Source organism: Cucumis sativus, chromosome 3 (genome assembly GCF_000004075.3).
Source record: "Cucumis sativus cultivar 9930 chromosome 3, Cucumber_9930_V3, whole genome shotgun sequence".
NCBI classification, from domain to species: Eukaryota; Viridiplantae; Streptophyta; class Magnoliopsida; order Cucurbitales; family Cucurbitaceae; genus Cucumis; species Cucumis sativus.
In genome coordinates this window covers 5,011,406-5,038,923 of record NC_026657.2, presented here as the reverse complement: position 1 = coordinate 5,038,923, position 27,518 = coordinate 5,011,406, and the positions used below count along the sequence as shown (strand labels likewise).

Below are 27,518 nucleotides of genomic sequence, written 5' to 3'. Positions count from 1 at the left end.
AAGTTTTTCAACGTAAATAATGTCTTTTAAATTATTCAATCATAATTTAGCATGTTTATATGGTACCATAAGATAATTATTTCCTTTTCAATATCCCACTACTAAGTTTAACTCTTGGCTGGAAAATAATTCCAAAATCAAACCTAGTGATAACAAATAAAATTATCAATTACCATCCAACTTTAAATATCTAATTTGCTTACCTAATTGATGTCCAAAATTATCGGTTACCATCTAACTTTTTAAATATCCAATTTGCTTACCTAATTGATGTCCAAACTCCATAAACCCGACCTAGTTGGATATTCACAAATTAACTCCAAAAGTTCTCCGAATTAAACCGAAAACCAAAAAAACGTTAAGAGTTAGGAAAGAATTAGGAAGGAAAAGAAAGAAGAAAGAAAAGAAAAGAGAGAGAGAAAAAAAAACAGGTGCGTCCATAGCTAAGGGAGAAGATGAAGAAATTAAGAAAAAAGATTTTTTTTTTAACCTTAGGAGGGTTACGAAGTTAAATTTTCTTAAATAAATGAAATCTTCTATACACTCAAATTTAAATTTGAATTATCTTTATCACAAACTATCCAATTTTCATTAAATGAAATATACACTGTTTAATCATAAAAAGAGAGAGATAAATGAAAAGAAGGAAAAATATAAAAAGAAAAAGGAAAAGATGGGTGACATTTCATAAATGTGGAAGATTCACTAAAGTGTTTTTGTGGAAATACAAAGAGAAAATTAAAAAAATGATGACAATTTGGGCAAAGATGTCATCATCAAAGTTAAGAGTTTTAAATGTTCCTTAAATTTAAAGTTGTTAAATGTATGCTATATTAAATAGATGGATATCAGCATTAAATTAACATTCTCCATTGTTAAAATAGAAGAGAGAATATTTCAACCAAATATAATTAAATTGGTTGAGATATAGTTGTATATAAAAAGTTCCAATCCACATCCCACATGTTATTCAACTTAACAAAGAAAGAAAAGTAACACACAAATAAAAACAATGTTAGTTTTTTGGATGTATAGAATAATTTCAAGTTACAATGAATTGTCCCTTATCCTTTAAAAAAGTATTTATCATAAAAAGACAAAAAAAAAAGGGGATATATATATATATATATATATATATATATATTTATTTATTTGTTTGTTTGAAGAAAAGGAAACACAATATATTGCATAATAAAGGATAATTTACGTAACAAAAACTGATTAAACCACTAAAATATTTTCATAATTTCTAAATTTGTCTTTCAATATTGAGATTGATCACTTCTCTTTCTTTCTCTTTCTTCTTTATTTATTCTCTTCTTTATTCTATTTTTAAATGATTTATTCTTTTGTTTAAATCTCTTATTTCTTATTCATTATTTTCGACAATATTCTTTCAAACTATTTCACGTTTGTTTCAATATTCTTCTTTTATCTTCCTCATATTCTAGAATATCAAGATCGTTTAAATGTCATTTTAAATAATCAACATGATCATTTACCATGGTCAACACAATCATTTAAATTTGAAGTCTTTTTTTCATGGTCTAAATAATCACTTACCAAAGTCAAGACGATCGTTTAGCATGGTCAATGCGATCAATAGATTTGAAATTTTTAACGATTATTTACATTGGACTACATGATCGTTTATCATAATCAACACAATCGTTTTCCACAATACCAACATGAGCGTTTGTCATGGTCAATACGATCACTTTTTTCTATCGTTAAGAAGAATTATACGATCGTGTATCATAACCTAAACAAATGTAGATCATTCATTTAGATTGTAGTACACGATTGTTTAGAAGAATATTACTCGTGCACATGTATGGTCGATTAATCAATTGTTAGCTAGGGTATATTTTGGTATTTTTCATTTAGATCGTGAAAGTGAAAATATGAGAGCTTGTTGGATGTAATTATGAGCTAACATTGCAATTTGCATGTAAGAGGATAATGTTGAAAGGTAAAACAAAAAAAATTATACCTTGTATTAATATATAGAATACTCAAATATAATTTTTACAAATCATTTTGAAGCCAAGGACAAAACTAAGAAATAGAAGTGTCAACCATAGTTGATCTAAAGTTTTCAGTGATACGACTTCATATAAAAACTAGTAAAAGATTGAAAAAATGGAATATACATGTGGCGAACTTTCACGAACAAAACAAACAGATAAAATATTATGGGCCCATGTCACAAATCGGAAAAGCTCATGAAATTTATCATTTTTTTGAAAAGAACATTCAGGTTTGTCCTCCCTTATCATCGTCTTCTCTTCTATTATGCGATCATTTTTCTTTTACTCTCCAATATTTTTTCTTTTCATCGTGTTTTTATGTAAATTTTTAAAAAATATTTCCAGTTGCCATTTTTTTTATATTCTTTCTTCTGCAATTTTTCTTTTCCTTCACCTCGTCTTTTTCTCATAATTTTTTCTTTTCATTTTTCCATCGTCTTTTTATTTATTTGGTAATTTTTTAATATATTTTTCAAATTGTTATTTGGTTCAAGTTCATGTAAAAAATCGTTGGAATATTGGATTGCCAAATGCAAACGATTGTGTTCCAAATATAAGTGATCGTGTAAAAAAATTTGTGTGTCAAATGTAAACGATCATGTGCCGAATCAAAACAATCGCGTACCAAAAAACTCGTACCAATCTAAACGATCAAATTTAAACGATTGTTTCCCAAACGAGACGTTTTTAAAATTTCTCATTGTAGGTGTGTGGGCTTTTTCCGCTTTTGAAATTGTTCTATATGGTGTAAATATTTTATTTTTTTTGTTCTATTTTTAAAAATACCCCCTATATATATATATAATTAATCCAACATATTACACAAAATAATTTCTTTAACTTTCAATTCCAATTAATCTACCACCCATAATAATCTAATAATAAATTATTCAAAATAATTAAGTAACAAATTCACTACAACAAACTAAATATCTCCCTACGCACAAAATCATCGGGGTATGTAAGAAAATGAGTCGGAAAAGGATCTTTCGAAGCTGCATTTTATTCGTCGGGAGAACCTTTATCTTTTTTTTTAAAAAATACCGCATGTTGAAATTTCTCTGGCACTCACCCAAAACTCTCATTTTTTTTCGAGTTTTTTTACTACTCTAGATCTATCTTGCTTGAGAAATTTGATGGTTAAAAAATAAAAGATTGGTTCTAATAGTCTCTTATTCTTTTCCAGAGAACTTTCCTAATTTCCTTTAGAAAAAACAAATCAGACGTCAAGAAAGTAAAAAAGTACATAGAGATCACAGACAAAAGAACACATTAACAAATAGAGATGTAACAGATGAAAACGTTCAAGAAGGAGTAAAATCGGTGAAGCCAAAGGGGTTTACATTCAAACTACCTCAAACAATACCACGGAGCAAGAGGAAGAGACGAAGAGAGAGGGAGTGGTGGCATCGGGCAAAGCAGCCAATGACGGTGACAGTTTCTATCTGGTGGCGACGAGCAAAGCAATCCTAGCACCTCTCTTCATAAATTTGCCTCTTTCCCCTTCTTTGCAGATCTGGAAATAGATGAGGGTTTATTAATGGCTAACTCCCGACACATAAAAATTTGTGTCGGAAGTTAGCCACGAACTCCCGACGCATTACTTACCTCATCAGGTGTGAGTTGAAAACTCACAACGTATATAACAACACGTCGGGAGTTCTCTTAGATCTTCTAACACGATAATTAAGTAATGTGTCAGGAGATAGTGCCTCTTCTTACTAGTTTCTGAGTCGGGAGAGACTTTAGCTTCCCGACACAAGATCTCTCAACAGTTTAAAACTGCGTTGGGAGATCCAGAATTTCTTGCAGTGAAAGTTACCTTAAATATTTGGATGTTACATCACTTCACTTACATGAATTGTGAAAGTTACCTTAAATATTTGGATGTTACATCACTTCACTTACATGAATTGTTATCTTGTGGTTTATAAAGGTGTTAAAGCATGTGTGTAAGAATTTATAATTTGGCTAAGAATTGGTATCTTGTGTTAGACGTTACAAAGGGTACCCTAATATTGTTATCATTGCCATATCAATGTGTAGACTTGTGTTCTAAAATGATCTTTTGTTTCCTTACCAATTTGTACAAGAATTTATTGGATCAATGAAAACATATAGCAATTGATTGAATTATAAGACTTTTGGCAGGATTAATAGTGACAAAATTATTTTGATTGCAATGTATTAACTTCGATTTATAGCTTGCCAAATGTTGTAGAATAACTTTTTCAACGTTTTCTTACTGCTATCAAAATTAAATATTTTTTTATAAGATCATTTATGATAATGTTTCGGAAACGCTATATCGAATGTCTACTGTAGCATTGCATATGTGATATTTCTTGTGACATCAGATTATTTTTCTTTTGCTTTTGAGGCAAATATTAGAGTTATGTAATATTGGTTGGTATGAATGTGTAGACAATCCCTTCTTCTAAAGAGCACAATACAGCTTTGTATAGAACTTCTTGCTTCTAAAATTGGCAACTTCATTCTAAGTAAGTGATATGAAGCCACATTCAACACAAGCATCAATTGTCTCATTTATTATATCATCTATTCCATGCTCAAACCTAAACCCCAAATCTTTCAACTTCTTGTTAGAAACCTCAGAAGGCATCCAATTTTTCTTCTCATCAACACATCTGCACAAGAATTAACAAAACATATCAAGCTCTCTATATGCCAACATTCAACTTCGCTGCTTGAAACAAACATTACCTTTGAAAATTTGCACCACAGTGTCGCGATAGTCGTTCAACCAACTCTGACAATCCACAACTTTCAACACAGCATAGGTATCGACCTTTGGCATTCTCGTGCTCCATTAGGAATATGTGAGCTCTACATATATCGTTGGTGTGAACGACAGCAACCGATCCCATTCTTTCATTCACATTTGACAGTATCCTAAGGAAGTCTGAATCGCCTATACAAGGTATAACTAAATATTAACTGGAGAAAAAATGACATTATAGAGTCAAAACACGAGATCTACTTTTGATACTATTATCACCTATTTTCAATGGTTTGCATATGAATTTGAATAAAAAAAAATGTAAAATGGTTTTACCTGTGATCGGGGCAGTGAAAACTCGAATGCTTGATGGGATATAGGAGGTGAGAAATGGACCAGAAACAGTGCTTGTAATTATCGAGACAATATCAATGCTATTTTCAGATGCAAATTTAAATGCTGCATCCTCACTTAGGCGCTTTAAGAGTGAATAAACCTATTGCAATCAAAGTGAAATAAAGTCAAAATAGAGTTTCAAATTAGACAGAAAATTAAGAGAACGAAACAAATTATTCATATGAAACATTATTTACCCAACCACTTGGTTTGTTCTTCCATACTTGATCTACTAAAGTTCGACATGATTCATCAACTAAACGCCTTCGTTCTCCATCTGCGTCTTTACCCGTGAGAGTACTAATTGTCGATGTGAGTACAACTCGCTTTACAGATTTAGATTTCAAGCAAGATTTCAGAAGGTTTATGGTCCCTTTAATTTCCGGGTCAATCACATTCTTTTGAACATATTCCTCTTCAGAAAGAGACAAAAAAAAAAAAAAAAAAAAAAAACTCTGCTTCAATAATCCATTGTATCTAATTGACATCTTCTTATATAAATGAAGTAAGAAATTAAGCCTCAAATTTTTTAAGAAAACTTACCAATGTTGTCCTGTTGATCAACATTGAAAGTCATTGAAGCAGCAACATGAAATACACCATCACAACCTTTTACAGCTTCATCAAAGCTTCCTTCTTCTTGCAAATCCGCTTTGAACAATCGTAAACGGTCAGTAACCGTCCATGATGATAGTAGCTTTAGAGACTTTGCTGCAACATTTGATGACAAACATTCAGTCCAATTAATTTATAAAAGTTTGAAATGACTTTATAAGGGTTTAAGCACACTTTTTTATAATAAAAGGAAAATAATGAACATAGAATTGGGAGACTATTGAAATTTGTATAATTCTTTCATCCTATTTTTTAATTTCTCGTTGGACACCGTCAAACTCAAATAAATACGTAAATATAGATTCAAAATAATAGTATATATAACAACATTTTAAAATATTTGTAAATATATCAAAACATTTTAAAGTCTATCAACAATTTTCAACATTGGTTTATCAATGATAGATCGTAAAAGTATGTCACTGATAGAAGTCTATTACCGATAGACTTTTCTATATTTGCAATTTTTTAAAAATGTTACAATACAATTAATTATTATTCCTAAAGTTCTAAAATATAATAGCTTGGCCTTCATTTTAAATGGACACTCCAACTTGGTTTTCTTTTTTGATATGTGTGTCTCTATTAAAATGTAAACGAGATGGGGTTGGGTTGAGAACGAGTTGGGGATACCCACCCCATCCTCGTCCCTCACCAAGGACCCGTCTACAATCTAGCTCCAACTTGACTTTCATTCTCAGTCAAATTGAGGATTCCATGCCCTGATAGGAGGGAGGACATGTAAGGATTTTTGCCGACCTTACTTCTTCTAATTGGAATTATTAAAAACTAAAGACATAGGCTTCTTTATTGTACATAAAATCCATCAAATATTTTACATATGGAAAGCGTTGCACTTCTAATATTTTTTAAACACTCGACAAATTTCACTTTTACATCCACTATCTTTACCAACGTTCATAACCATTAACTCGAGAATTATAACTCACTCCCCAAGTAAAGAGTAGACTAATTACCACCTTCCAAGATTTTCTCTTTCATTACATGTCAATAAACATTTATGAAATTTATGGCACAACTTCTAACTACTTCGCTCATCCAAAAGTTCTAATTTAGTCCTTGCAAACTTTCACGATACACCCTGCATAACTACCAAGCCAATGCCTATGTGTAAACTCGTGGAATTGCTAACACAATCTATCATAGTAATTAAAGAGGAACATATAATTAGGATGAATTTTGTCTTCTTTAGAGAAGTTGTTGACTCTAACGAGAAAGACAACATCAACACCTGACCTAAAGTTCTTTAATGATCATCCTTTATTTTCCATGCGTCCACATTGTTCACATTCCCAGCTGCCTATCTTCTAGTTAGACTTTTTCTTTAAACACCTATGCTAAACTCCATTGGTTCACCATTGCCACTACCATTGCTTAATCTTGACTTAGGCGGTAATCCAACTTGTATCAACACATCTTTAGCCTGCATTTTCTACAACCCAAAGTTGACCACTCCTTCGAAATTCACCACATCAAACTTTACTGAACTCTTAAAGCTTGACACACCTACCTTACTCCTAGCAAATTAGCAAATAGTGATCTACTTACATCATTCGTAATATGTGGCCCATTTAATTTATTTATTTTTTTATATGGAGACTTAGATAACGATGTAACTGTAAAGGAATAATCAAAATGTCACATTATATAAAAAAAATTAACTATATCATTCAAATATTGTTCAAATTTGATCTGTTATATCTTACTCAAGTCATTCACCTTAACTAATATCAAGTCATGTCTATTCTAATAATATTGCTCTCTAGATATCATCTTCTTAAATATTAGGTTTTGGTGTAGATGCAAATTTTTAGTATGGTTTTAAATGTAATAAACATTAAAACGATGTATATTTCAAAATTTTAAATGAACATAATTAATATCTAACAAACGGAATTCTGAGTTGAGTTAATATAAACAAACACATGCATACTGAAAAAGTTGAAATTTAGGGGGAAAAGATACTATAAATTTATATATTGGATAATTAAGAAATATAAATAAATGAAAAGAGAAAAGAGAAGAAACGATTTGATGGGGTTGTCCCTAGGTACGAACACGACCCATCCCATGCCCTCCTAAGCAATACAAGAATTTGGCTAAGAATCCATGAATGGTACCTAACCAATATGTTAATCATGGTAAAAAAAATGTAGAAAAAATAAGTTTTGTTTTCAAAAACCAAAAACAAAAAGCGAAATAGTTGTCAAACCAAACCTTAGAAACAATCAATAAAAGTTGTTGTTAAAAGTCAACGAGGACAAGACACAAAGTATAACAGGTTTGAGCTCACGTAGTATTGAGAGGAGGCATGGAAGGACATGCGTCCCAAAGAAAAATGTCTAAATGCCTTGAGGTTTGGTTATCCAATCGAATTGATGAATATATATCAATCAATAAACAATCGTGAGTACCGTGCAACCTCAATCATCAAAATAATTTTGGACACCGTTGGAGTTACACACATGATTAGAGGCTAATTTTAGAGAAAAAAACTTATAGATAACCTCATTGAACAACTTTGTAAAGAAGAGCATGCATTGATGACCTTTTTTTGTGTTAGGTTGAGTTATGATCTCTCCACATTAAATTAGGCATTGAAATATGATGAACTCAACACCACACTGTTACAAGGATCTTTCGTGCATGCTAATTTGAAAACTTCAAGACCAACCTAACGAAAGTCGGGCTTGGATCCAATTCATGAGAGACTTTGCAGTATCATCTCATGTGCGGATGAGATCAAAACACCAACAACAGTTAGCAAACTGAGTGTATATTTTTGAAATATATAAAAGAAAAAGAAAATGAAAAATGACAACATTATCAAAACATCAATTCTTACTCATATTCTGACTTAAAGAATGAAGAATTGAGTAGAGTCAAATTCACGAGACCAAAGAGTTAATATAGTTTAACATGATATATATAATTAATATGTTAATGTCGAATAATGGATCTACTTTATTTATGAATCAAAAGTTGATCTAATCATATCATATCCTAAAAAATAAAAAGAAAAAGTCCGAACTTTTCACAAGGGGTTCCCCCTTGTCTCTAAGTTGAGGCATAGGTGGAAAGAAATTGTACCTTTTAATGATTTTCCCTAAGATTTGTATTAATCTTCTCTTTTTTTTAAAAGGTTCATCTAACTATCGTTATTTATTTATTTATCTTCGTGATTTGAAAATTACAATTTGGTTCAAGACAAACTTACAAATTTTTTGATATGTTCTAATTTTGTTTTGATATAGATAATAGTTGACGATATAAATAGTATTGTGTGATTAAAGTGGGATGCACAAGTTAATTTAAATATGGATGCTATCACACACGTAAACATAAACATGTACATATAATTTTTGGGTTTGTTATGAAAAGCAATCTAAGGTTAGAAAATAATTTTGGACAATCTAGCTACTTCCATTCTTTAATCAATACAAGTAAAATAATATAAAAAAATATATAAGGATTGGGTATTACATGATCATAAAATGTTGATTCTTTATTAAGAGGGAGGATAGGATAGGAGATATAAGAACAAAAAGTGAAGTTAATTACTAATAAGTTTTAACTATATGTAGAGCAATGCAGGGTATGTTCTTTTAAATAATTTTAAATCTTTAAGCTTTCACCTTATGATCTAATGATAGATTATAGCTCGTTTGTTCAATTGTTTTCTTTTATTAAAATAAAACAATTGATGATGTGAAATTAAAATAATTAATACATATATAGATTATACAGTATTATAAATGTTTTTAAAATCTTAATAATCATTTTATTAAATGATAAATTTCAAACTTTCAAGTAAAAAGTACCTTTGAATAACTCATTCCATACCTAATTTTATCTCTGTATCTAATAAATTCGATTTATTTTATATAAAAAAAAACTACATTCTCAACTTTTGCTCTTTAATGTTTACGAATATATGTTTAAATATAATTTTGTTATTTAATATAAAAAGTAATATCGTTTAGTATTTTCATTTTTTAATTATTTTAAAATGATAATTTATTTTAGTTTTAAATTTTGAATATTACAAATTTTACTTTTCAATTATATTATAGTTAAATCTTTTATTGAGACCCATTATTTGTAAAAGATAATATAATATAAACATTGGGTAATTACTTTTATATAGCAAAATTCAAAATTCAAATTGAAAATAATATATAAATATACCATTTTAAAATCAAAGTTAAAATTTGTAAAGTTGGGAGTATTGGAAACTTTAAAATTCAGCATTAAAATAATATATAAATAAATGAAACATTTTTTAAAATAACAAAATAAATTAAAATATTTATAAGCTATAGCAAAATTTTGGATTATATGACCGTACTATTTTTCCATCACATATGTAGCATATAAATGACTATTAATAATAGAATTTGTTATAGGACGTAAATATTTTGTAAATTATATTATTTTAAAAATTTCTCTAATTAAATAATTTAGAAAATAGAAGTTGTTGAGAATAGAGACAAAGATGATATACTTTGGTAACGTCTCTACTCATTCATCAAAGTTATGGTTAAAGGTAAATTAATTAGCAGTAAATGATATTTTTAGGGCTAATAATTATAAATGTATTCTAACATTTAAAAAAAGTTAAATAATAGTAAATTTGTTGTTATTCGAATATATTTTATGCTTATTTTGTATTTGTTGGGCTAATATTATATTAACCAACACTTCTTATTGATGCGTTTAAATGGTAGAAGGCAACAAATCACAAATTCACGACTTTTTTTTATTCCACTTGTTCTTTTTTAGTGATTGATTAGGTGAGTGATTGATTGTCTAAATCATTAAGTTGACGAGTAAAAATAAATTTAATATTCTATTATCCTCGAGAAAATAAGCATACCACCGTGGTGAAAACAATTTTCAAAATTTGAAAGCTAGAAATTTTGTAATAGCGATTAAAAAATCAATTCTGTTTGTTAAAGGTTGAAGAGAAGGAACACAGGGAGACAAAGAAGGGAATAGAAAAAGAAACACAAAAGAAAAGAAAAGAAAAGAAAAGAAAAGAAAAGAAAGAAAGAAGAGAAAAGAGAGAATATATACATAATAAAAATTGGTAGTTAGACGAGAGAAGAGAAAATTGGAAAGAGTTATTACGAACCAGGGTCTCGAGCGGTGGCATGAACCTTATAGCCATTTAGAAGAAGAAGGTTAACCAACCATGAGCCAATGAAGCCAGTGGCACCAGTAACGCAGTATGTTTTTGGTCCTAATTCTTTTGACCCAAAATTTTCTTCATCTTCTTCTTCTGCTTCCATCTCTCTCGCTCTCTCTCTCTTCTCTTCCTCTGCTAAAATGAATATTACTGCCTTTTTTATTTATTCTATTTAGATGCAAGCATTAATCAAAAGCAAACAAAAAAACGTACCTCATCTCCTTTTCTTCACTTCTCTCAACATATAAAATACTGTGCACGTACACACACAGACAAACAAACTGCCTATTTCGGCAAAACCACTTTTTATTTTATTTCAAGGTGTGGGTGGAACAAAAGCTTTTGAAAACAATACGTCAAAGCTTCAGTTTCTACCTTGAAACTTATTGTTTGTCTATACTTTTTCTTTTTTTACTGCTTCGAATAAGGAATGAAACAGTGAGAAGTAAAATGTTACGAAGTCCAACGAGTATATGACTTTTATGAGACCTCCACTTTAAGGTGGTTCTTATATATGAAATTATGAAAAGAGTTTCTTTTTTATTAGTTTTTTAGTTCTGAAGATTTAATTATGGAGTTTTTAAAATGTACTTAATTTTAAATTTATTTCTAAGTTTTTAAAATGTATTATTTTAGTTTTTAAGTTTTAAAATGCCTCTTACAAAATATTTTTTTGTTTGATTTTTAAGAATAATTATATGATATTTAAAATTAGAAAAAAATTGGTTTAGAGAGAATATGAATTTTAAAAATTATATTTTTTAATTTAAAAATATCATACAAATATTTTAAATAAAAGTATAAAGTTATTTCGAACACTTTCTACACCCATCTTTGAAAACTCGTAAATTAAAAAAAGTATATTCTAAAAAATAATACACACTACAAGAATTCGAGGTTAGCAACACATATTTTTCTGTCATATATTTCTTATGTAATAAAAAAATTAAATATATGATTAAACATTACCCACATATATTTAGAAAGATTTTGATATTAATAATAAAAAAATGTAAATTACATTGTCGGTAAAGGTTTTACGATAATCCAAAAGATAAATTAACTGTTAATACATTTATGTGTGATCTAATCTAATAAAACGAAGGCATAAGTGGGCTTGATCGATCTCATAGTCGATAGATTCTTCAACTACCTGCAAATTTGTCGAAAATGAACATTAGTCAACATTCATTAGGTACTGTGTAAGTATAAGTATAAGCATAAGCATAAGCATGAAGTACATGCCAAACATATTTCACCTTTTTAATAAGCAGACAAATGAACTTTTCAAAATAAGCCAAAATCACTTCCCCTTCACCAAATGCAAACACACTTAAATCTAAAACTCAGCAAACAAAACATCTATGATCATTATAACAATACCCAACGCAAAGTATATGACAAACAAAATACCTACACTACAAATAAAACTTTACAAACAAACAAAGTCACTTCCATTATATATAATAGCACAAAACAAAGTATCAAGTTCCTAAGTACATGTCAACATGATTCCTAAAACATGTCTACGTGGACCCAACAAAATATTATTTCAATCACTAGCATAAAAATTATTTCTTGTGATTTTTCTCTCTAAACATTTGATTTTGTTTGTGAGTTGTTTATATTCAATTCTTCAACAAAAATGAATTAAACTTTGCATGTTTTTTTTTTGTTTTCAAGACATTGTTTTTAATCAATAAAAAATGAATTAAATATTATTTTTATCAATATCTTATATATAAGTTACCATTATTAAGATGACATTTCATCTTAAAATTAAGTAGTAGATTGGATACCTCATCTCGGAAAATGCAGTATAAAAAAAAATGATTTTCAGAAGAGCATCAATGCAATGCCAACAAAGTATCTTGAAATTGTTAATGTTTAAATTAAATTAATTAAAAAACAGTTTGTAAGAATGAAAAATTTAAACTTTCTGAATGAATGATATATTATGGTCTTTTACCAGTTCCTCATGTTTTGGTTTTGACTTCTTCTGCGAACAAAATAACAAAAGTGCTTTAAACTTTTTTTGTTGTTATCAGAATTCACATGCCATGATTTAAGTGAGAGATAATATAATATAATAATATATATAGTTTGGTTTGTTGTAATTTGTAAATTTGTAATTATATTATTAAATGATTTCTGCATCTGCAACAAAAGCAAAAGCCGTAACCATAACAAGCAATCTCTTGCAAATAAAAGGCACAATAGAAAAGGAAAGCATTCCCATTCAAAATATATGGAACATAACAAGGAAATAATCCAGAAAAAATAACTCTCCAAAATTTCCAGGTAAGGAAAATATAAAACTACAAGAATGACATCGTGAGAAAGAGAACTTCCGAGACAATCCAAAAACAAACTCCAGCAACCATAAACAAATATATAGCCAATTCCAAATCTCTAACCGTTTTAAACATATCTGCATTCTAATATTTATTTTTAACAGATGTTCACTGCTTTTTTACTTTTGAGGAACTACATGGAAGCATCTAATGTAGTTGTTAAGATGAAAACGAAGAAATGAAAATGAAAGACTAGGATAGCAGTTTGTTTTCGTTAAAAACCTTATAGTTAAAGACAAGAGCAGTAGTCATTGCAAAAATTGTGAAGAAGACAATTGCAACCTACGAAGAAAAAAGCAGAGTTAGACAAGAGCGGCCACGAGAAAAAATTGAGGACAATAAGGTATGAAGGTATAGAAAATATTGATGAATCATAGAAATTACAGTGTATTTGTGCCAATATTTGTAAAATCTGATGAATTAACAACTAGACAGGGTGGAGCAACCGGTGAAAGTATGAAGAAACACATAAAAACATACAGGATAAAAGCCTTGAAAAGAAAGGAGATATTTCACAGAACTATGGAGAATCGACATTATCAGATAAAGGATCAATTAGTCCAGAGTAGAAAAAACAGATTTAAGGGTGAGGGTAACAATGGTGTCAAAATTGTTTTTGTTGATGCAGTTGAACCCTATACATTAAACTCAACAGTAGATGGTATAAAATCAGCAGGGGGTAGGAGTGGGAGAAGTGGAAGGAAACTGAGAGATAGAAATAGGAGACATATCTAGACATGGGAAGCAAACGAATGAAAGAATCAGAACATTAATTTTCAATAATGTGTCTGCTTTCATTCCACAACCTCATTTTGGTTCAAGCGTAGTTTTAGCAAACAATCGGGAGACTAGAATTTCAAAACTCACCACCTCCATGTCCCATGCATGAGCTTCTTAGAATACATACACACATACATATACGTGTTTAAAAGAGCAAACGAAAAATTCTCCTTCTAGCATTTTTTTGATGAACCGATTAAAAATAATTGAGGATATAGATATATTATATATATATACGTCTCAATATGTTATAGATTATTAATAAACAAGAAACTACCAAAGCGATATTACTTTACTATGCATCAATGAACAAAAAGACCGCAACAAAAATATTTGCTGAAAAAAGATAATGGGATATTGAAATACCCTTCAACATAACTACATCAGTGGTAGGTACAATTGAAAAACGATTCTCAGGCAGTTGTAGCCACTTCAGCTTTGCTATTCGCTTCCTTCAATTTTTTCCAATTTTCAGTGCTGTCAATTATTTCCCCAGTTTTTATGAGGTAACGTACTCGTTTTCCATCTTCAAGAACTTTGTGACCAACCCGGCTCACTACATCCTGCTCTTTTGAGTAAAGCATCACATTGGAGCTGTGGATGGGTGCTTCGATCTGAAATATCCAAACCAAGTGATGAAAGTTGACAAAAAGAAATTGGACTATGGGGTGAAGAACTAATCAAATACAGAATCCAGTTAACACTAAAGTATTGGTCACTTTTTGACGCACCCAGATGAATTTCATTTTCTTGAGAGTGTAGGAGTTTGCTGGTTGATGATAAAGTTTCATTTTGTATAGACAATAGTTGATGATTTGAATTTGTTACAAAGAGCAGAAACAAACCTTAATAATCTGTCCTTGTTCTTCCTCCTCTCTGCTCTTCACATGCTTTGTCTTCAGATTTATTTCGTTGACTACCACTTTGCTATTATGTTTAAAGATTTTGGTGATTTCTCCAATTTTTCCCTTATCACGACCAGCTATAACTTTCACTGTGTCTCCAATCTTAACATGCATTTTGTGTACTACTGGAAGGCTGTTTGGCTTGCATTCCTTCCGTTCCCATCTTTTAAGCTGCCAATAAGAAAATAAATTTAAGAAGTAAATATGGGGGAAACAGTCGTAGAATTACCAATTATTTCTTCACAATTTTGATATCATGCCAAATAGAAGAAATGCAAGAACAGAAACATCAAACATATCACTATAAACGTTTACTTTTGTGGTTGAGTTCATTTAGAAGGGAGAGTTCAACGACCATTCCAGGAAAGAAGCCTTACGAACAATTATAATATAAAGGTCTTCTTGGAAATTTGGCAGAATAAGTTTTAACAATTAGATGCATAGCCCAAACTAATTACTTCTGCAAAACAGTAAAAAACAAGCTCAGCCTGTGAAATTTCAAAAAAGTACGGACACAACACTCTAGTAACTACTGAAATACACTTGATCCACTATTAATATATACTCCATACACTTCATACACTAAAAAGTGTCATAGTTGCAAAATAGAAAACATGTGACACACTTTAAATATCTTATTCTTAAATTGCAATTTCCCTAATATAATTGTAAAACATATAATTGATAGTTGGGTGTATAAGAATGCTTGGGGCTGCTTTTAACTGTGAAAGGAGGTTTTTAATGGTGAACAAAACTTCCATATCAAAGGTGAAGATCTCACTTGAACAGGATCTATTCTATAGGTATAGGTTGTATAACTGTGTCCTTGAGTTCCTAAGTTGTATGCTTGGCTATAATTTAGAAGCACTGTCCAAGAAGCATTTGATAGTACTTCATCAAATAGCTACAATGAAAATCTTATAAATTAGCCTCTTAGAAGGAAGATTGCTTAATGAAAGAGACATTCTAAAATGATTCAATCACAATACATTATCTTTTTCTTTTAGTACAACAATTGTGGGGATAGAGTATCGAACCTTCCACTTACAGAATGAAAGGTTATGTCAATTAGTGTACGCCTAAGCTTACTTTGACCACAATACATTATCATATCACAATGTAGCAGCAGGTATATCATTTTTCTCAGCAAGTCAACAATCCAACTTGCTGTTTCACGTCATCATTTATTTTCCACCAAATATACTCAAGATAGAACGTACATTATCTCCATTAAATTTAAATGAGTTGAAAAAGAACGAAATCGTTAAAAGGAAAGAATACTAACCTTCATTACTATGAGACATGGCTTCTCTTTTGACGTTATCTGCAAGTTAAACAAGAGATACTTAGATACAAACTATCCTGAAAATTACTTCAACAAGATGGAACACAAAATAAGCTCAAATATGAACAGCAAGTAACGCAATTTTCGTTAGCTTGGAACCTAAAGCAACTATGGGATGGGAAGTAGTTAACAATTTCAAAGGTTTGGAGGGAAATGTGGTTTGAGTAAAATTTGACGAAATTCTTAAATTTGATTTATTCTTGCATATTAGTTCCTGAAACATGATCCAATTACTTCTTGGAAGTGATGAGGAAATGTACTTTCATTTGAATAGGGATGGTTACAGATAGTATATAAAACAAGGTAAAATGAAGCACAATAAGGAAGCAATTAGGAAGGAAGGGAAGAGTAGAAAATCTTACGGGGGCAGCATAAATTGTGGGCGGCGGAAGGCGTTGGCCGAGGAAGGAATTGGAAGAGAGGGATAGAGCGGTCATGGAGCTCTGAAGCGCAGCCATGGCTGCCATTTTTGGTGCTGTAGGCTTGGCTCCGCGAACTGAGAACAAATGGATAAGCAATTGCAAACTGCAAAATGGCGAAGACGGATAGAAAGAAGTTGTGTACTTGGGCTTTAAACGACAACGTATTTCCCAATTTTTAATTCATATCAATTTACCCATTAACTGTTTTTTTTTTTTTTTTCTTTTTTTATAGTAAAATAAATTGAGTTGGGGATTTGGAATTCTATCCATTTAATATTTACACTCCATAAATAAAATTTTAATTCAATTCAATTTACACCAATAAACAGAATGTTATTTAAAAATTGTATATGTATTTTCTTTTGGTAGTCCATTTTTCTAAAATGGGGTTTGAAAAATTCTACCCAAAGGTAATTGTAACTTAAATTGATTGACTTATTAAGATTAAGAACTTTAATTAACTCATTTTTTTTGTTTCACCTAATATTAGATTATCAAATTGAGTAAATGATATAAATTTATTGTAAAAATGAAATTTAGATACAATTATTAATGGATAGGTTTAGAGTTTTGTGAATTAGATGATGATAATGTTCATCAAGTTATTTAAATTAGTTTACTTTATCAATTGTTCTAAAATTAGTTTAGTTCAAATTTTGTATTAATTTAAAATTTAATGACAAATATAGTAACATAATTTTTCGAACTTTGAAGTTGATGAGCTAATTTATCAATATTATTGTAGCATTGGATTGCGAGCCAGGGTTTGAATGGTGAAAAAAGAGTAAAAGAAGACGAGCCCAAGCAAGGACCAAACCCAATCGGCCTTGGTCCAAAACTGAGCCCAAAATAAGGTCTAAAATGCCACAAAGCCCAATATGGGTTAGGATAAGAACGGATTGAGCCCTATAAACACCTGGTATAGCGATCCTGGCCCAAATGAATTTATATCCAGAAAAAACATGATCATAAATCCTACTCAAATAAGAAATAGAAGTGAGGTAGAGCATATAAATAAGCCCTAGAGGTGGAAGAGGTAAGTTCTCCACCAAGCATCAAATACCATATTCTTCTTCAAATATTTTGACTTTTATGTATTGGAATGATTGTGATTTATACTACATTCGTGTCCGTCATGTTCCTATTTGCTTGCAACCAAACTCTCTTCTCCAAAAATATAAATTTACCTCAAAATTTAGTATCAACCATTATTAATTTAAATTTATTATTTAATATAGTAAAAGACCACAAGCACTTGTATCTACTTTTTCACTATATTTTAAAATAGATATCAACTCATTGCCAAGTTGATGAGCTAATTCATGAATGTTATACGTTTTACTATGACTTTTTTCTTTTTTAAAAAAAAGGTAAATTTTGAAACATAGATAAAAAATAAGGTGAATGTAAAACTATTAACAAAAATATGTGAGTTTAGGTGAAGTCGTGGTTCATGTAGTGGACTCCACATCTTCTATACTCACATATATATATATATATTAAACATTCAAATTCTAAAAATATCTTTTTTATTAAATCAATTTATTATTTTTCTTTTTCTTATATGTATTTAAATATCTCAATCTTCAATCTTCAATATTTCTTATTCAATTCATTTTTTCTAATTTAATTTAATTATTTTAATCAAAATTATACAATTTTTTTAAAAAAACAACTCATATATTAACAAAAATATATTATTAAAAAATATATTGTTTTATTTCTTATTCAATTCATTTTTTCTAATTTAATTTAATTATTTTAATCAAAATTATACAATTTTTTTAAAAAAACAACTCATATATTAACAAAAATATATTATTAAAAAATATATTAAACAAATGAAAATAGTAATAATAATAATCGAGAGATGTTGAAATTACTCCAAACAAAATAGTAATAATAAAACTTGAAGCCATTGCTAATTGAATAAAGAAAATTAATGTCTATGACAGAAGGAATCGTCATAAAAAACAAGAATTGGTTCTATTACAAATTTAATATATATATATATATATATAAAAGAAAATAATGAGTATGTATATATAAATAATGAGAAAAAATAAAATGTATGGAATCCATGCATAAGGTATATAAATAATGAGAAAAATAAGAAAGCGTGAGGCCCAATGTAATATATATATATATAAAGTAAAAAATAAAAATACATATATAAAGTAAAAAATAAAAAATGTAGGATCTACTGCATGGAAGTCGTGGACGGATACAACACTTTACATAAACTCAACTATTTTTTTCAATAGTTTTGCATTCACCCTATTTTTTACATATGTTTCCAAATTTACATTATTTTTTTAAAAAAATCGTAGTAACGATAAAATGAGTTTAGAATATATTTAGATTTTTTTTTCAAACTTGGAAGAATAAAGTTTTTTTTTTCAAACTTTGAAGAATAAAGTATTTGTTATCACTTCAATGATCAAACTGACATCATTTTCAAACATATAATAGACAATGTATTTATTGTTTGTTAGTTAAATTAAACTAATATTGAAAATAAATCAAAATTTAACCTTAAATTTTAGTAAGGTGAATCACTTTTTATTTAGAGTAACTTCCAATTACGCTGATTGCATCTAATTTAAATACAAATTAACATGCTTAAATCTCCCTAATTAATAACGGAATTATGGTTAGAGAGTCATACTTTCGTAGCTCCTGTTTGCTCGTAGTTTCTTACGAACTAAACCTAAATTAATACTAGTATTGATATATTATTCTTCGGACTTAGAACCAAATTGTGTGAAGGAATTAAGAGAGATGAAAACTAATCAAGAGGAAAGTAACATAATTCCATGCAATAATGCATGTGATTAGTTCACCAAAGTTTAACATCTCACATCCTCACTATAGATATATTTGTGTCCATAAGAAATAACCTTGATTAGTAAGTTAATTCTTCACAGGTTGTTCGTAATTTTGACTTGGTCAAAATATCGTTTTACCCTTCAGATTACATCTCGTTCATTAATTCCTATCAATCCTTTAATGAACCATTGATTTAAAGTCCAACCTATAAACTGAATCCCTCTCGGGCCAATGAGAGGGTGGAGCCTCTTGTTCAAAAACAAGATTCAATGCATAAGGGAACAACATATCTACTAACTCTAAAACGGTCAGAAGTGAATTATGTCATGTACCTTGTGTTTTCAGCTATCCACTCGGTCTTACCCCTGAAATAGAAAGCATATTTAGATAGCACTATTAAGCTGCCCTCACCTACACAGATCTAAGATAATTATGTGAACGAGAGTTTTTAGTTAGCTTAAGATTAATATTAAGTTACCTAGTTCATCAATAAACAAAATCGTCAGTTCTAAGTAGAAAATGATGTTATAACGTAAAAGTGACTATTTCATGGTTCCAGTTTTATGTAAACTCTTTATATAGGATACTCCCACTTTAATGTCTCCACATGAATAATTTAGGATCACATTGTCTATACTAACTATAAAGCGGGTCGTATTCATCGTGTACCCAGAATAAGGTTGGCGAATAAGGGTGTCTAATCTTATTCATATACTATAAACCGTTTAGACTATATACTCAAATTTAATCCATGTTTATGTTTATGCATTAAGTCCAACTCTACACAAGAGAACCTTGAAAACTTAGTTTATTAGATTAGATTATAGTATTCATTTTCACTGCTAAGTTCTTAATAACTACTTTTACTAAATAGAATATGGTTTTAAGTTCGAACAATTTATGTCATTTTTGAGTGATTGTGATCGCAACACTTCTAAGGCCAATACTTAATGTATAATTCCGCTGTGAGAGGAAAATCTTGGATAGTTGGCTTAAAGGCAAGGAACTGGCTTGACTATCAAACGACTCCATTGTAGAAAATAAATGATATATCACAGAGAGAGACTACGAAACCAAAAAGACAAATACTTTTACTTCCCTTACAAAACCAAGGAGAATATTAGATTATGAATTGTGATGACATGTTAAAACGGGAATGAATTTTACTACTTACCAGCAAACCACCGTACAAGCTTTTATTCTAATTTCATTAGGAATTAAATCAAGCTCGATAACTACAACAAAAACAAAACAGAAAATAGTCAGTTACAAATAGTTATAAATTCCTTTCCTTTTCCTCTATGTAACTACTTTGTAGAGAAGAAATAAATAGAGAATCTGAGGTAAGAAAAGATATAGAAAAGGAAAGAAATACTCATCTGAAAAACTCTCTTTGTACTTGATTCTTAAAGAGATTGAAATGAAATGCTCCATGGTTACTTCAAAGTGGATGTAAGATTGAATAGCTGAACCACTATAATTCCTTCGCGTTCCTCTACTTTACCTCTTCATCTAACCCTTGCCAAATCAAGAACATAAATCCAAGAAGAAGGTTCGTACTGTCTTTCTTTCGTTCTTTCTCTTTTCAGTTGCATGTTAGACAAGTGATAGATTAGAAAGTTGAGTGATGAAGAGGCAAGGACGAGTGATCTAATTGTTAGTCCACTAGCTCTCCACGTGTTTGAAGCCATCGTTGAAATGTAACAACGTAAAGGGCACATTTCAAACGTATATGATCTATCAACATGCAAGGATTTCACAAGTAAGGTCTTGGGACAGGTCCTCCATAAAAAGCTTTTAAAATTATTTGGTAGGAATGGCTAACAACCACAAAGGCTTCAATATCTTGCTCATGATAAAAATATTTGAGAAGTGAGAATATTCGAACGAAACCAATTGAGCCAATTTGTAGCCACATTTTACATCTTCGGAGACCTTGTTGTAATCTGACAGAATTCATCAAGACTAGAGGACTTACCCCGAGAAATTTCTTTAATGATTTGGGCATAATCAAAGAATGCTTGAATTCACTTGTCATTATCTTTCAAACATCTGACATTTGGATAACTCAAAGGTCGAGGATGAAAGATAGTTTGAAAGTGGTCTCCCAAGGAATCAATTCTTCACCACCAACTTTCCATGTAACCTCTTTACAGGAATTAATAGGTTGATATTGACAAAATTGTCAAGTTCTCAATTTTATAGATATTGTATATATATAATGTACATTTAAATTAATAAACAAACATGGCAGGCATTAGCAACTGGAATGCAGAAAGAAAAAAAAAACCTTCCTTTTTCTTCTATTTTCAAAACTGGTGCAGAATATACAAATATTTTCAATTAAGAGAAAAAACAAAAAGAATAACAAAAAAAAAAAAAAAAATGAACAGAAAAGGTCAACTATGTTACATGAAATTTGTTGGGGTGGGTGTAAGTCACTCTCATAAGAAACTTAGGTAGAAGTTTTAGTTCACATTCTTGTTAACTTCTCCTGTCAATTTTTGTTTCTTGGTATGTTGAGAAAAGCAGTTAAAATAAGAAGAAATTAAAAAAATTAAAAAAAAATGAACTAGGAGAGGGACAAAAAAACCATTTTTCTAAACTTCACATGATTCAGTTGTACTATCTGCGGACTGTTGTCTTCTGTGTTCAGGACGTGGACTCCTGCCTTCTAGTTGATCAACATCAACGGCAACTTCATCCGTTGTAGTCGACAATGTATTTTGGTTACGTTTTTTGCTGTGCCTTTGTTTAAGGATTCTGGACAAAACTTGTACACTGTCTCTCATTGAAGGTCGTTTTTTTTGGACACGGTTAACACATTTGTATGCAAGAGCTGCAACTTCGTTCAGCTCTTGAACATCGAAATTTCCTTCAAGACGGGAATCAGCAAGTTCTTCCCACCCAACTTTTCCATCAAAATTCATAGCAGCCTAATCATCGTCAAAGAAGAAGATTAACTAGCCGTTTGGGGCAAAGATTATCTAGGACTACGATAGCTATCATTTGCTATAATAAATACTATTTAAAAGTCTTCAATTAGCTACAGTAAACACTATTTAAAACTCCCAATTTGCAACAGTATTTACTATTTGCTATAGTTTTTACTATTCGACATTCATCATTTTTTTATTTTTTACTACAATCTTTACTATTCCCTTATCAAACTAAAATAATTTACACACCAAACACATACTATTATAACTCAAACTAAATTAATCTACACTTCAAACACAACTATTATGATCAAACTATAATAACTTAGGACTATAATAACTCACTCCTTGTCTCGAAGGAGATTCCTAAAGAACTTAAAACAGTCAAGAAGTGCAAGGACTAGAGCTGTTTAGTTCATTCACAGAGAGAGAGAGAGAGAGAGAGAGGTCTTACAAGCTCAACATATTCCATAAGGCCCTGCTGAGGATTTCTGCCAGCTACAATCTCGAAAAGTAATACGCCGAAGCTATAAACATCGCTTTTCTTATTAAAAGCCCTTGAAGACATATACTCGGGATCAAGATATCCAAAAGTTCCTCTAATGTTAGCTGCTCGACTGTCTACCATCTCTTCTCTTGAAAGCCCAAAATCAGCAACCTGCTTACAGTTATATTAAATCAGATTCAAGTGAATTTATTCATGTATAAAACACGTTTTGGAAAATCATTGATCAACACAAAGCAAAGGATTTTAGATGAAAACAATAACAAATCCCCCTGGAGTCTTATTACAGAAACACTTAAAAACCAGCAGAAAGAACATACCCTTGCTCTCATAGACTCATCCAACAAAATGTTGGCTGATTTGATATCCCGGTGAATTACTGGAGGAACTGCCTGAAGTAAAATTTTGAAGCTATCATTAACACAAATAGCATTCGGCCATTTACCCATTTCAAAATGAAAAATACTTGGGTGCATCCTATGCTACATCTACCTTTGTGCATCCTACGCTATATCTATCTTTGTACATCCTACCTAATACGTATAATCTCTTCTTTCTATAAATATATATTCTTTTTCTTAGTATGATTAGGGTAGGGTACGCAAAAATAGTGCATATTAAGATGCACCCAAGTATTGCTCTTTCAAAATGTTCGTCATTTCGTGTGATTACCGAGGAGAAAAAGAATTACCCCATCATGGAGATACTCCAAACCCCTTGCTACATCTAAAGCTACACGAACTCTCATATTCCAACCCAGTAGTCCATTCTTATCACCTATACAGAAACGAAAGAAAGTTATTCTCCACCGTAGAAATTATGAGCTTATGGCACATTAACCATACAATAATTTTCTCCCTTCAAATTTGTGAAGTTATTTGTCAATCCGAATATTGACACTTGATGATGAATCCAATAATTAGACTCATTGATAGTGACAAGAAAGACAGTTTCTGGTCAATTACTGACACTGTTGGTTTCACAGATCAAGAAGGAATAGTTATCTTACTGTACAAGTGAGAAGCTAGGCTGCCTTTACTCATGTAGACATACACAAGCATATGTTCGCCTCTTTCAGCACAGTATCCAACCAAATTCACAAGGTTTCTATGATGCAGTCTTCCCAATAACATCACCTGAATGATTTACAGAGAAATAACATTAAATGTATACATGAGTTTGAATACTGAAGATATATAGAGGAATTAGGAGGCATTATCATAGGGACGCATGATTTTCTTCTTAAGAAGATCTCTATGAAGATAAAATTGAAAACATTATGTTTAAGTTCAAAATCTTGCCAAGTCCGATCCATTTGGAACCAAAAGTGTTATTTTTTTTTTTTAAAAAAAAAGAAAACAGAATTTAAAATCCGAACTGAATTTGAACTCCATGTTCTTTTAGGCCTCCAAAAATGATTTCATCCTCCAAAATTCAGAGTTCCAAACAGCGGTAAAGCTTCTAAGAAAGGAGAAAACGCAGGAATAGTGGTCTGACTAAATGTTATCCTGAATTAGTTTAATGTACTTCCAAACTCCAAGTTCTGTATCTGAATGCCAATGTTCAAAACCGTTTTATTGCTCATTGAAAACTTTCACTCCTTATATCTTCTTTCATGGCAACAAGTACTCAACAATAACATCCAAACTCCAAGCTCTGTATCTGAATTCCAGACTATGTTTGAAACCGTTTTATTACTCATTGCAATATTTCACTCTTTGTATTTTCTTTGACAGCACCAGGTAATCATCAATAACATCCAAAAGTGGACCAATAGAAATAGGCCAAAAGTTACTATAAGGCCATAACCACAGACTAGCAAACGAGGCATATGTCTAGTGAGGAATATTTGCTCATTAAAGTTCGAGGAACAACTGAATGAAACAACCTGTCTATGAAATTGTGCATTTTGTAACAAATTCTATGTAACTGAATGAATCAGGTTCACAATCTTTACCTCTGTCTGAAATTCCTTCTCTCCTTGTTTAGAATTGGTTGCAAGTACTTTCACAGCAACAGTCTCACCGGATGGCAAAGTAGCTTTATAAACAGGACCAAATGCTCCTTGTCCTATTACACTTGTAAAATTGCCAGTTGCTTTTTGCAGATCCCTGCATTGTATAACAAATTAAACTATAACAACGGCATCTTCCTTCTTTCTCGCTCAATAGCAATCTTAGTGCCATATGCATGAACTAAGAACGTAATACAGTATAAATGTATTAAGGGAGGTGAAGGAAACAAGATTTTAAAATTGAATTTTTTTTTACTACTAATCATTAGAAGAGACCCGTGAAAGTCTAAAGATGTAAAGTTTTGGAAGAGTTTCAGCAACCAGAGCCCGTAGAAAGTATAAACATACATAAATCTAAAAGATTTTAAAGCAACTATCACAATTTGAAATTGTCAATTTCTAAGATAGGGATCATCTTCTCTCCCTATCGAATGGTTTATCCAGCTGAATCTAAATATCAAGGTACCAAAATGACAAGATCCTATACAAAGTAAATAGCATAGATGAGTTTCATAAGGAGACGTACTTGATAGAATATTCAGGCATCCCAGATGCCGAGATCACACTGCTTCTCTTAAATCCATCAAACCACGAGGACATGCTATTCCGGCTGGTCTTCATCGGTGATTCGGGACCGACTGTTGAGTCTGATAAAATAGTACAGGAATCAGCTCCATTTGTTCGAATAGGAAGATTAGCTGCCCTCCTCGAACTGCTATTACCAATCTGCAACCGCTTCCTATGATATCTAAAGCAGAATAGAGCAAGAATGGCCAAAAGAACTCCAATCACAACTCCTATCGAAATTCCAATAGCCAACCCAGTTGACTCCTCTTTCATCTCCTCTTCCGTGCTCCCCAAGTTCTTATTCACTTGTCAAAACCTCCCTCAACTGCAAAATGGCTTCAGATTCCTTTAACTAATCTGGTCAACTGCAACATCCACATATTACTGAAATAATAAATAACAAATGATGTTAAAATCAAAAGGCCCATTCTCTGTTCTTCCCTCACGACAGCCATTAATAAAGTCAACAAGATGATTAAAAAATACGCAAGAAAGCGATAAAATTCCAGCAGACAAGTATTATTCTAAAGAAAAATGTATTAAAAATCTTCTCACAAGAGCCGTCGAGTACCCATCAACATTAGCTAATCATGACATCTTGATCCCAATTACTTATAATAATTCAATCGCCACAAATAATCTTTCGTGAGAAGTGAGAAATAAATTCAGAAACATCGCGATTACAAATAAAATTAACTAAAATGGAAAAAGGCGCTGAACAAACAATCAATCCCTATTCTCTACCAGTAGACATTAGCAAACTCCATACTTTGATGCGACAAATCGCCTTTACAGATCAAAGATAAATAGAATAACAAAACCAAAATCCAGTAATTCATTAAACAAAAATTACTGTGGCGTATTCTCGTAAACACTACGACTAACAGACTCATAAAGAAACGAAGAGTAAACTTCATTGAATTCTCCTTCTCCTTCCCCTTCTCCCTAACAATTTTACTCAATTCATCCAAAACCCGACAACAAAATGAAAACGAAGACAAAGAAAAGTCCATAAACATCAGATTAGAAAACAAAAAGAAAAAACAAACACAAAACAGACGGCAGTTGAGGAATAAACAACAGGAAAACGAAACGAAAACGAACGAAAGAGAAGAAGAAACATGATTGTGGTTGAAATGTACCTAGGGAAACGACGATGAAGAAAAACAATATGGGAACGACTGCGCGTGGTTGGGTAACAAAAAACGGAAAGTGCAAAGAAGATGAAGAATGAGAAAATGGAAGGGAGAGAGAGAAAAGAAAAAGGGAATGAAAGTGCAGCGAATAAAATCTGTAGTTAGAACTCCATTTTTTGGAAGAATTGAAGAAAATGTGAAAAAGAAACATTACAATTCAGAAGTAGTGAGATGGTGACCGGCGGTCCTCAACGCCATCGTTTTTGTTTGAAACGGAACGCGGCATTCGTGGTCAAGCCGTCGAGCCGATCGACTTTTTTTCTCCTTTTCATTTTTAAATTCAATACAATAATATTATTGTTTTTAAATTAAAGTTTTTCTTTTTCCTTATATTGTTTTGCTTTGTTCTTTATTTTTCTTTTCATATAATTATATAATATAGTTTTGGTTTCTTAAAGTTCATTTTTGTAGGGTATACATATTCAAAATGTCCTATCTTTTGAGCCTTAGTTTTGAAAAAAAAAAACAAATTAAAAAAAGATATCGATAACCATTAAATTTCCATATACCATCTATAATATCTGAAACTTTATTATATTTTATAAAACTTTTTAATAGAATTATGATGGTATGTTTTTGTTAAATTATTGACTTAACAACATAATTGGACAGCATGTCACCAATATACTCTTCACATGAAGCACTTTATTTTATTTTATTTATTTATTTACT

The 27,518-nt window shown here is 30.7% G+C and overlaps 3 protein-coding genes across 8 annotated transcripts; all 3 read right to left on the bottom strand.

The window, feature by feature from the left end:
- Positions 1-4,336: 4,336 nt before the first annotated feature.
- On the bottom strand, positions 4,337-11,149 carry LOC101211200 (putative anthocyanidin reductase). Its single transcript, XM_011652246.2, has 6 exons — positions 10,937-11,149; positions 5,710-5,877; positions 5,364-5,581; positions 5,107-5,266; positions 4,755-4,962; positions 4,337-4,678 (listed from the first exon to the last, which is right to left on the bottom strand). Exons 1-6 carry the CDS (start codon positions 11,091-11,093, stop codon positions 4,528-4,530), a joined length of 1,062 nt encoding a protein of 353 aa, XP_011650548.1. The 5' UTR covers positions 11,094-11,149; the 3' UTR covers positions 4,337-4,527.
- Positions 11,150-11,968: 819 nt separating this feature from the next.
- On the bottom strand, positions 11,969-16,962 carry LOC101209475 (50S ribosomal protein L24, chloroplastic). 3 transcript variants are annotated; one of them, XR_004215641.1, is made up of 6 exons: positions 16,737-16,962; positions 16,315-16,353; positions 14,970-15,200; positions 14,491-14,738; positions 13,567-13,626; positions 11,969-12,143 (listed from the first exon to the last, which is right to left on the bottom strand). XR_004215641.1 is itself a non-coding variant. In XM_031883457.1 (5 exons), the coding sequence occupies exons 1-4, from the start codon at positions 16,839-16,841 to the stop codon at positions 14,538-14,540; spliced, it is 576 nt and encodes a 191-aa protein (XP_031739317.1). In that variant the 5' UTR covers positions 16,842-16,962; the 3' UTR covers positions 13,258-13,626; positions 14,491-14,537. The 3 variants fall into 3 exon arrangements, 2 of the variants coding, with proteins under 2 accessions (XP_031739317.1, XP_004149305.1); XM_031883457.1 differs by lacking the exon at positions 11,969-12,143 and having other exon boundaries at positions 13,258-13,626; XM_004149257.3 differs by lacking the exons at positions 11,969-12,143; positions 13,567-13,626 and having other exon boundaries at positions 14,380-14,738.
- Positions 16,963-21,994: 5,032 nt separating this feature from the next.
- LOC101209720 (calcium/calmodulin-regulated receptor-like kinase 1) lies at positions 21,995-27,138 on the bottom strand. Of its 4 annotated transcripts, none has more exons than XM_031883533.1 (8): positions 27,001-27,138; positions 25,610-26,034; positions 25,027-25,180; positions 24,079-24,205; positions 23,761-23,846; positions 23,390-23,461; positions 23,019-23,222; positions 21,995-22,561 (listed from the first exon to the last, which is right to left on the bottom strand). In XM_031883533.1, the coding sequence occupies exons 2-8, from the start codon at positions 25,921-25,923 to the stop codon at positions 22,226-22,228; spliced, it is 1,293 nt and encodes a 430-aa protein (XP_031739393.1). In that variant the 5' UTR covers positions 25,924-26,034; positions 27,001-27,138; the 3' UTR covers positions 21,995-22,225. The 4 variants fall into 4 exon arrangements, with proteins under 4 accessions (XP_031739393.1, XP_031739394.1, XP_031739392.1 ...); XM_031883534.1 differs by having other exon boundaries at positions 25,610-26,015; positions 27,001-27,114; XM_031883532.1 differs by lacking the exon at positions 27,001-27,138 and adding an exon at positions 26,793-26,994.
- Between the last annotated feature and the right edge of the window lie 380 nt (positions 27,139-27,518).

Bases quoted from the DNA above. Each gene is read 5' to 3' on its own strand.
- LOC101211200 (XM_011652246.2), bottom strand. From the start codon at position 11,093: ATGGAAGCAGAAGAAGAAGATGAAGAAAATTTTGGGTCAAAAGAATTA. The intron at 5,582-5,709 runs GTAAGTTTTCTT...CTCTTTCTGAAG, and splicing joins TGATCAACAGGACAACATTG to AGGAATATGTTCAAAAGAAT. The intron at 4,963-5,106 runs GTAAAACCATTT...TACCTTGTATAG, and splicing joins TTTCACTGCCCCGATCACAG to GCGATTCAGACTTCCTTAGG.
- LOC101209475 (XM_031883457.1), bottom strand. From the start codon at position 16,841: ATGGCAGCCATGGCTGCGCTTCAGAGCTCCATGACCGCTCTATCCCTC. The intron at 15,201-16,314 runs GTTAGTATTCTT...TCTTATTGGCAG, and splicing joins CATGTCTCATAGTAATGAAG to CTTAAAAGATGGGAACGGAA. The intron at 14,739-14,969 runs GTTTGTTTCTGC...TGGATATTTCAG, and splicing joins AACAAGGACAGATTATTAAG to ATCGAAGCACCCATCCACAG.
- LOC101209720 (XM_031883533.1), bottom strand. From the start codon at position 25,923: ATGAAAGAGGAGTCAACTGGGTTGGCTATTGGAATTTCGATAGGAGTT. The intron at 25,181-25,609 runs GTACGTCTCCTT...TATACAATGCAG, and splicing joins ATGCCTGAATATTCTATCAA to GGATCTGCAAAAAGCAACTG. The intron at 23,847-24,078 runs GTAAGATAACTA...GTTTCTGTATAG, and splicing joins CCTAGCTTCTCACTTGTACA to GTGATAAGAATGGACTACTG.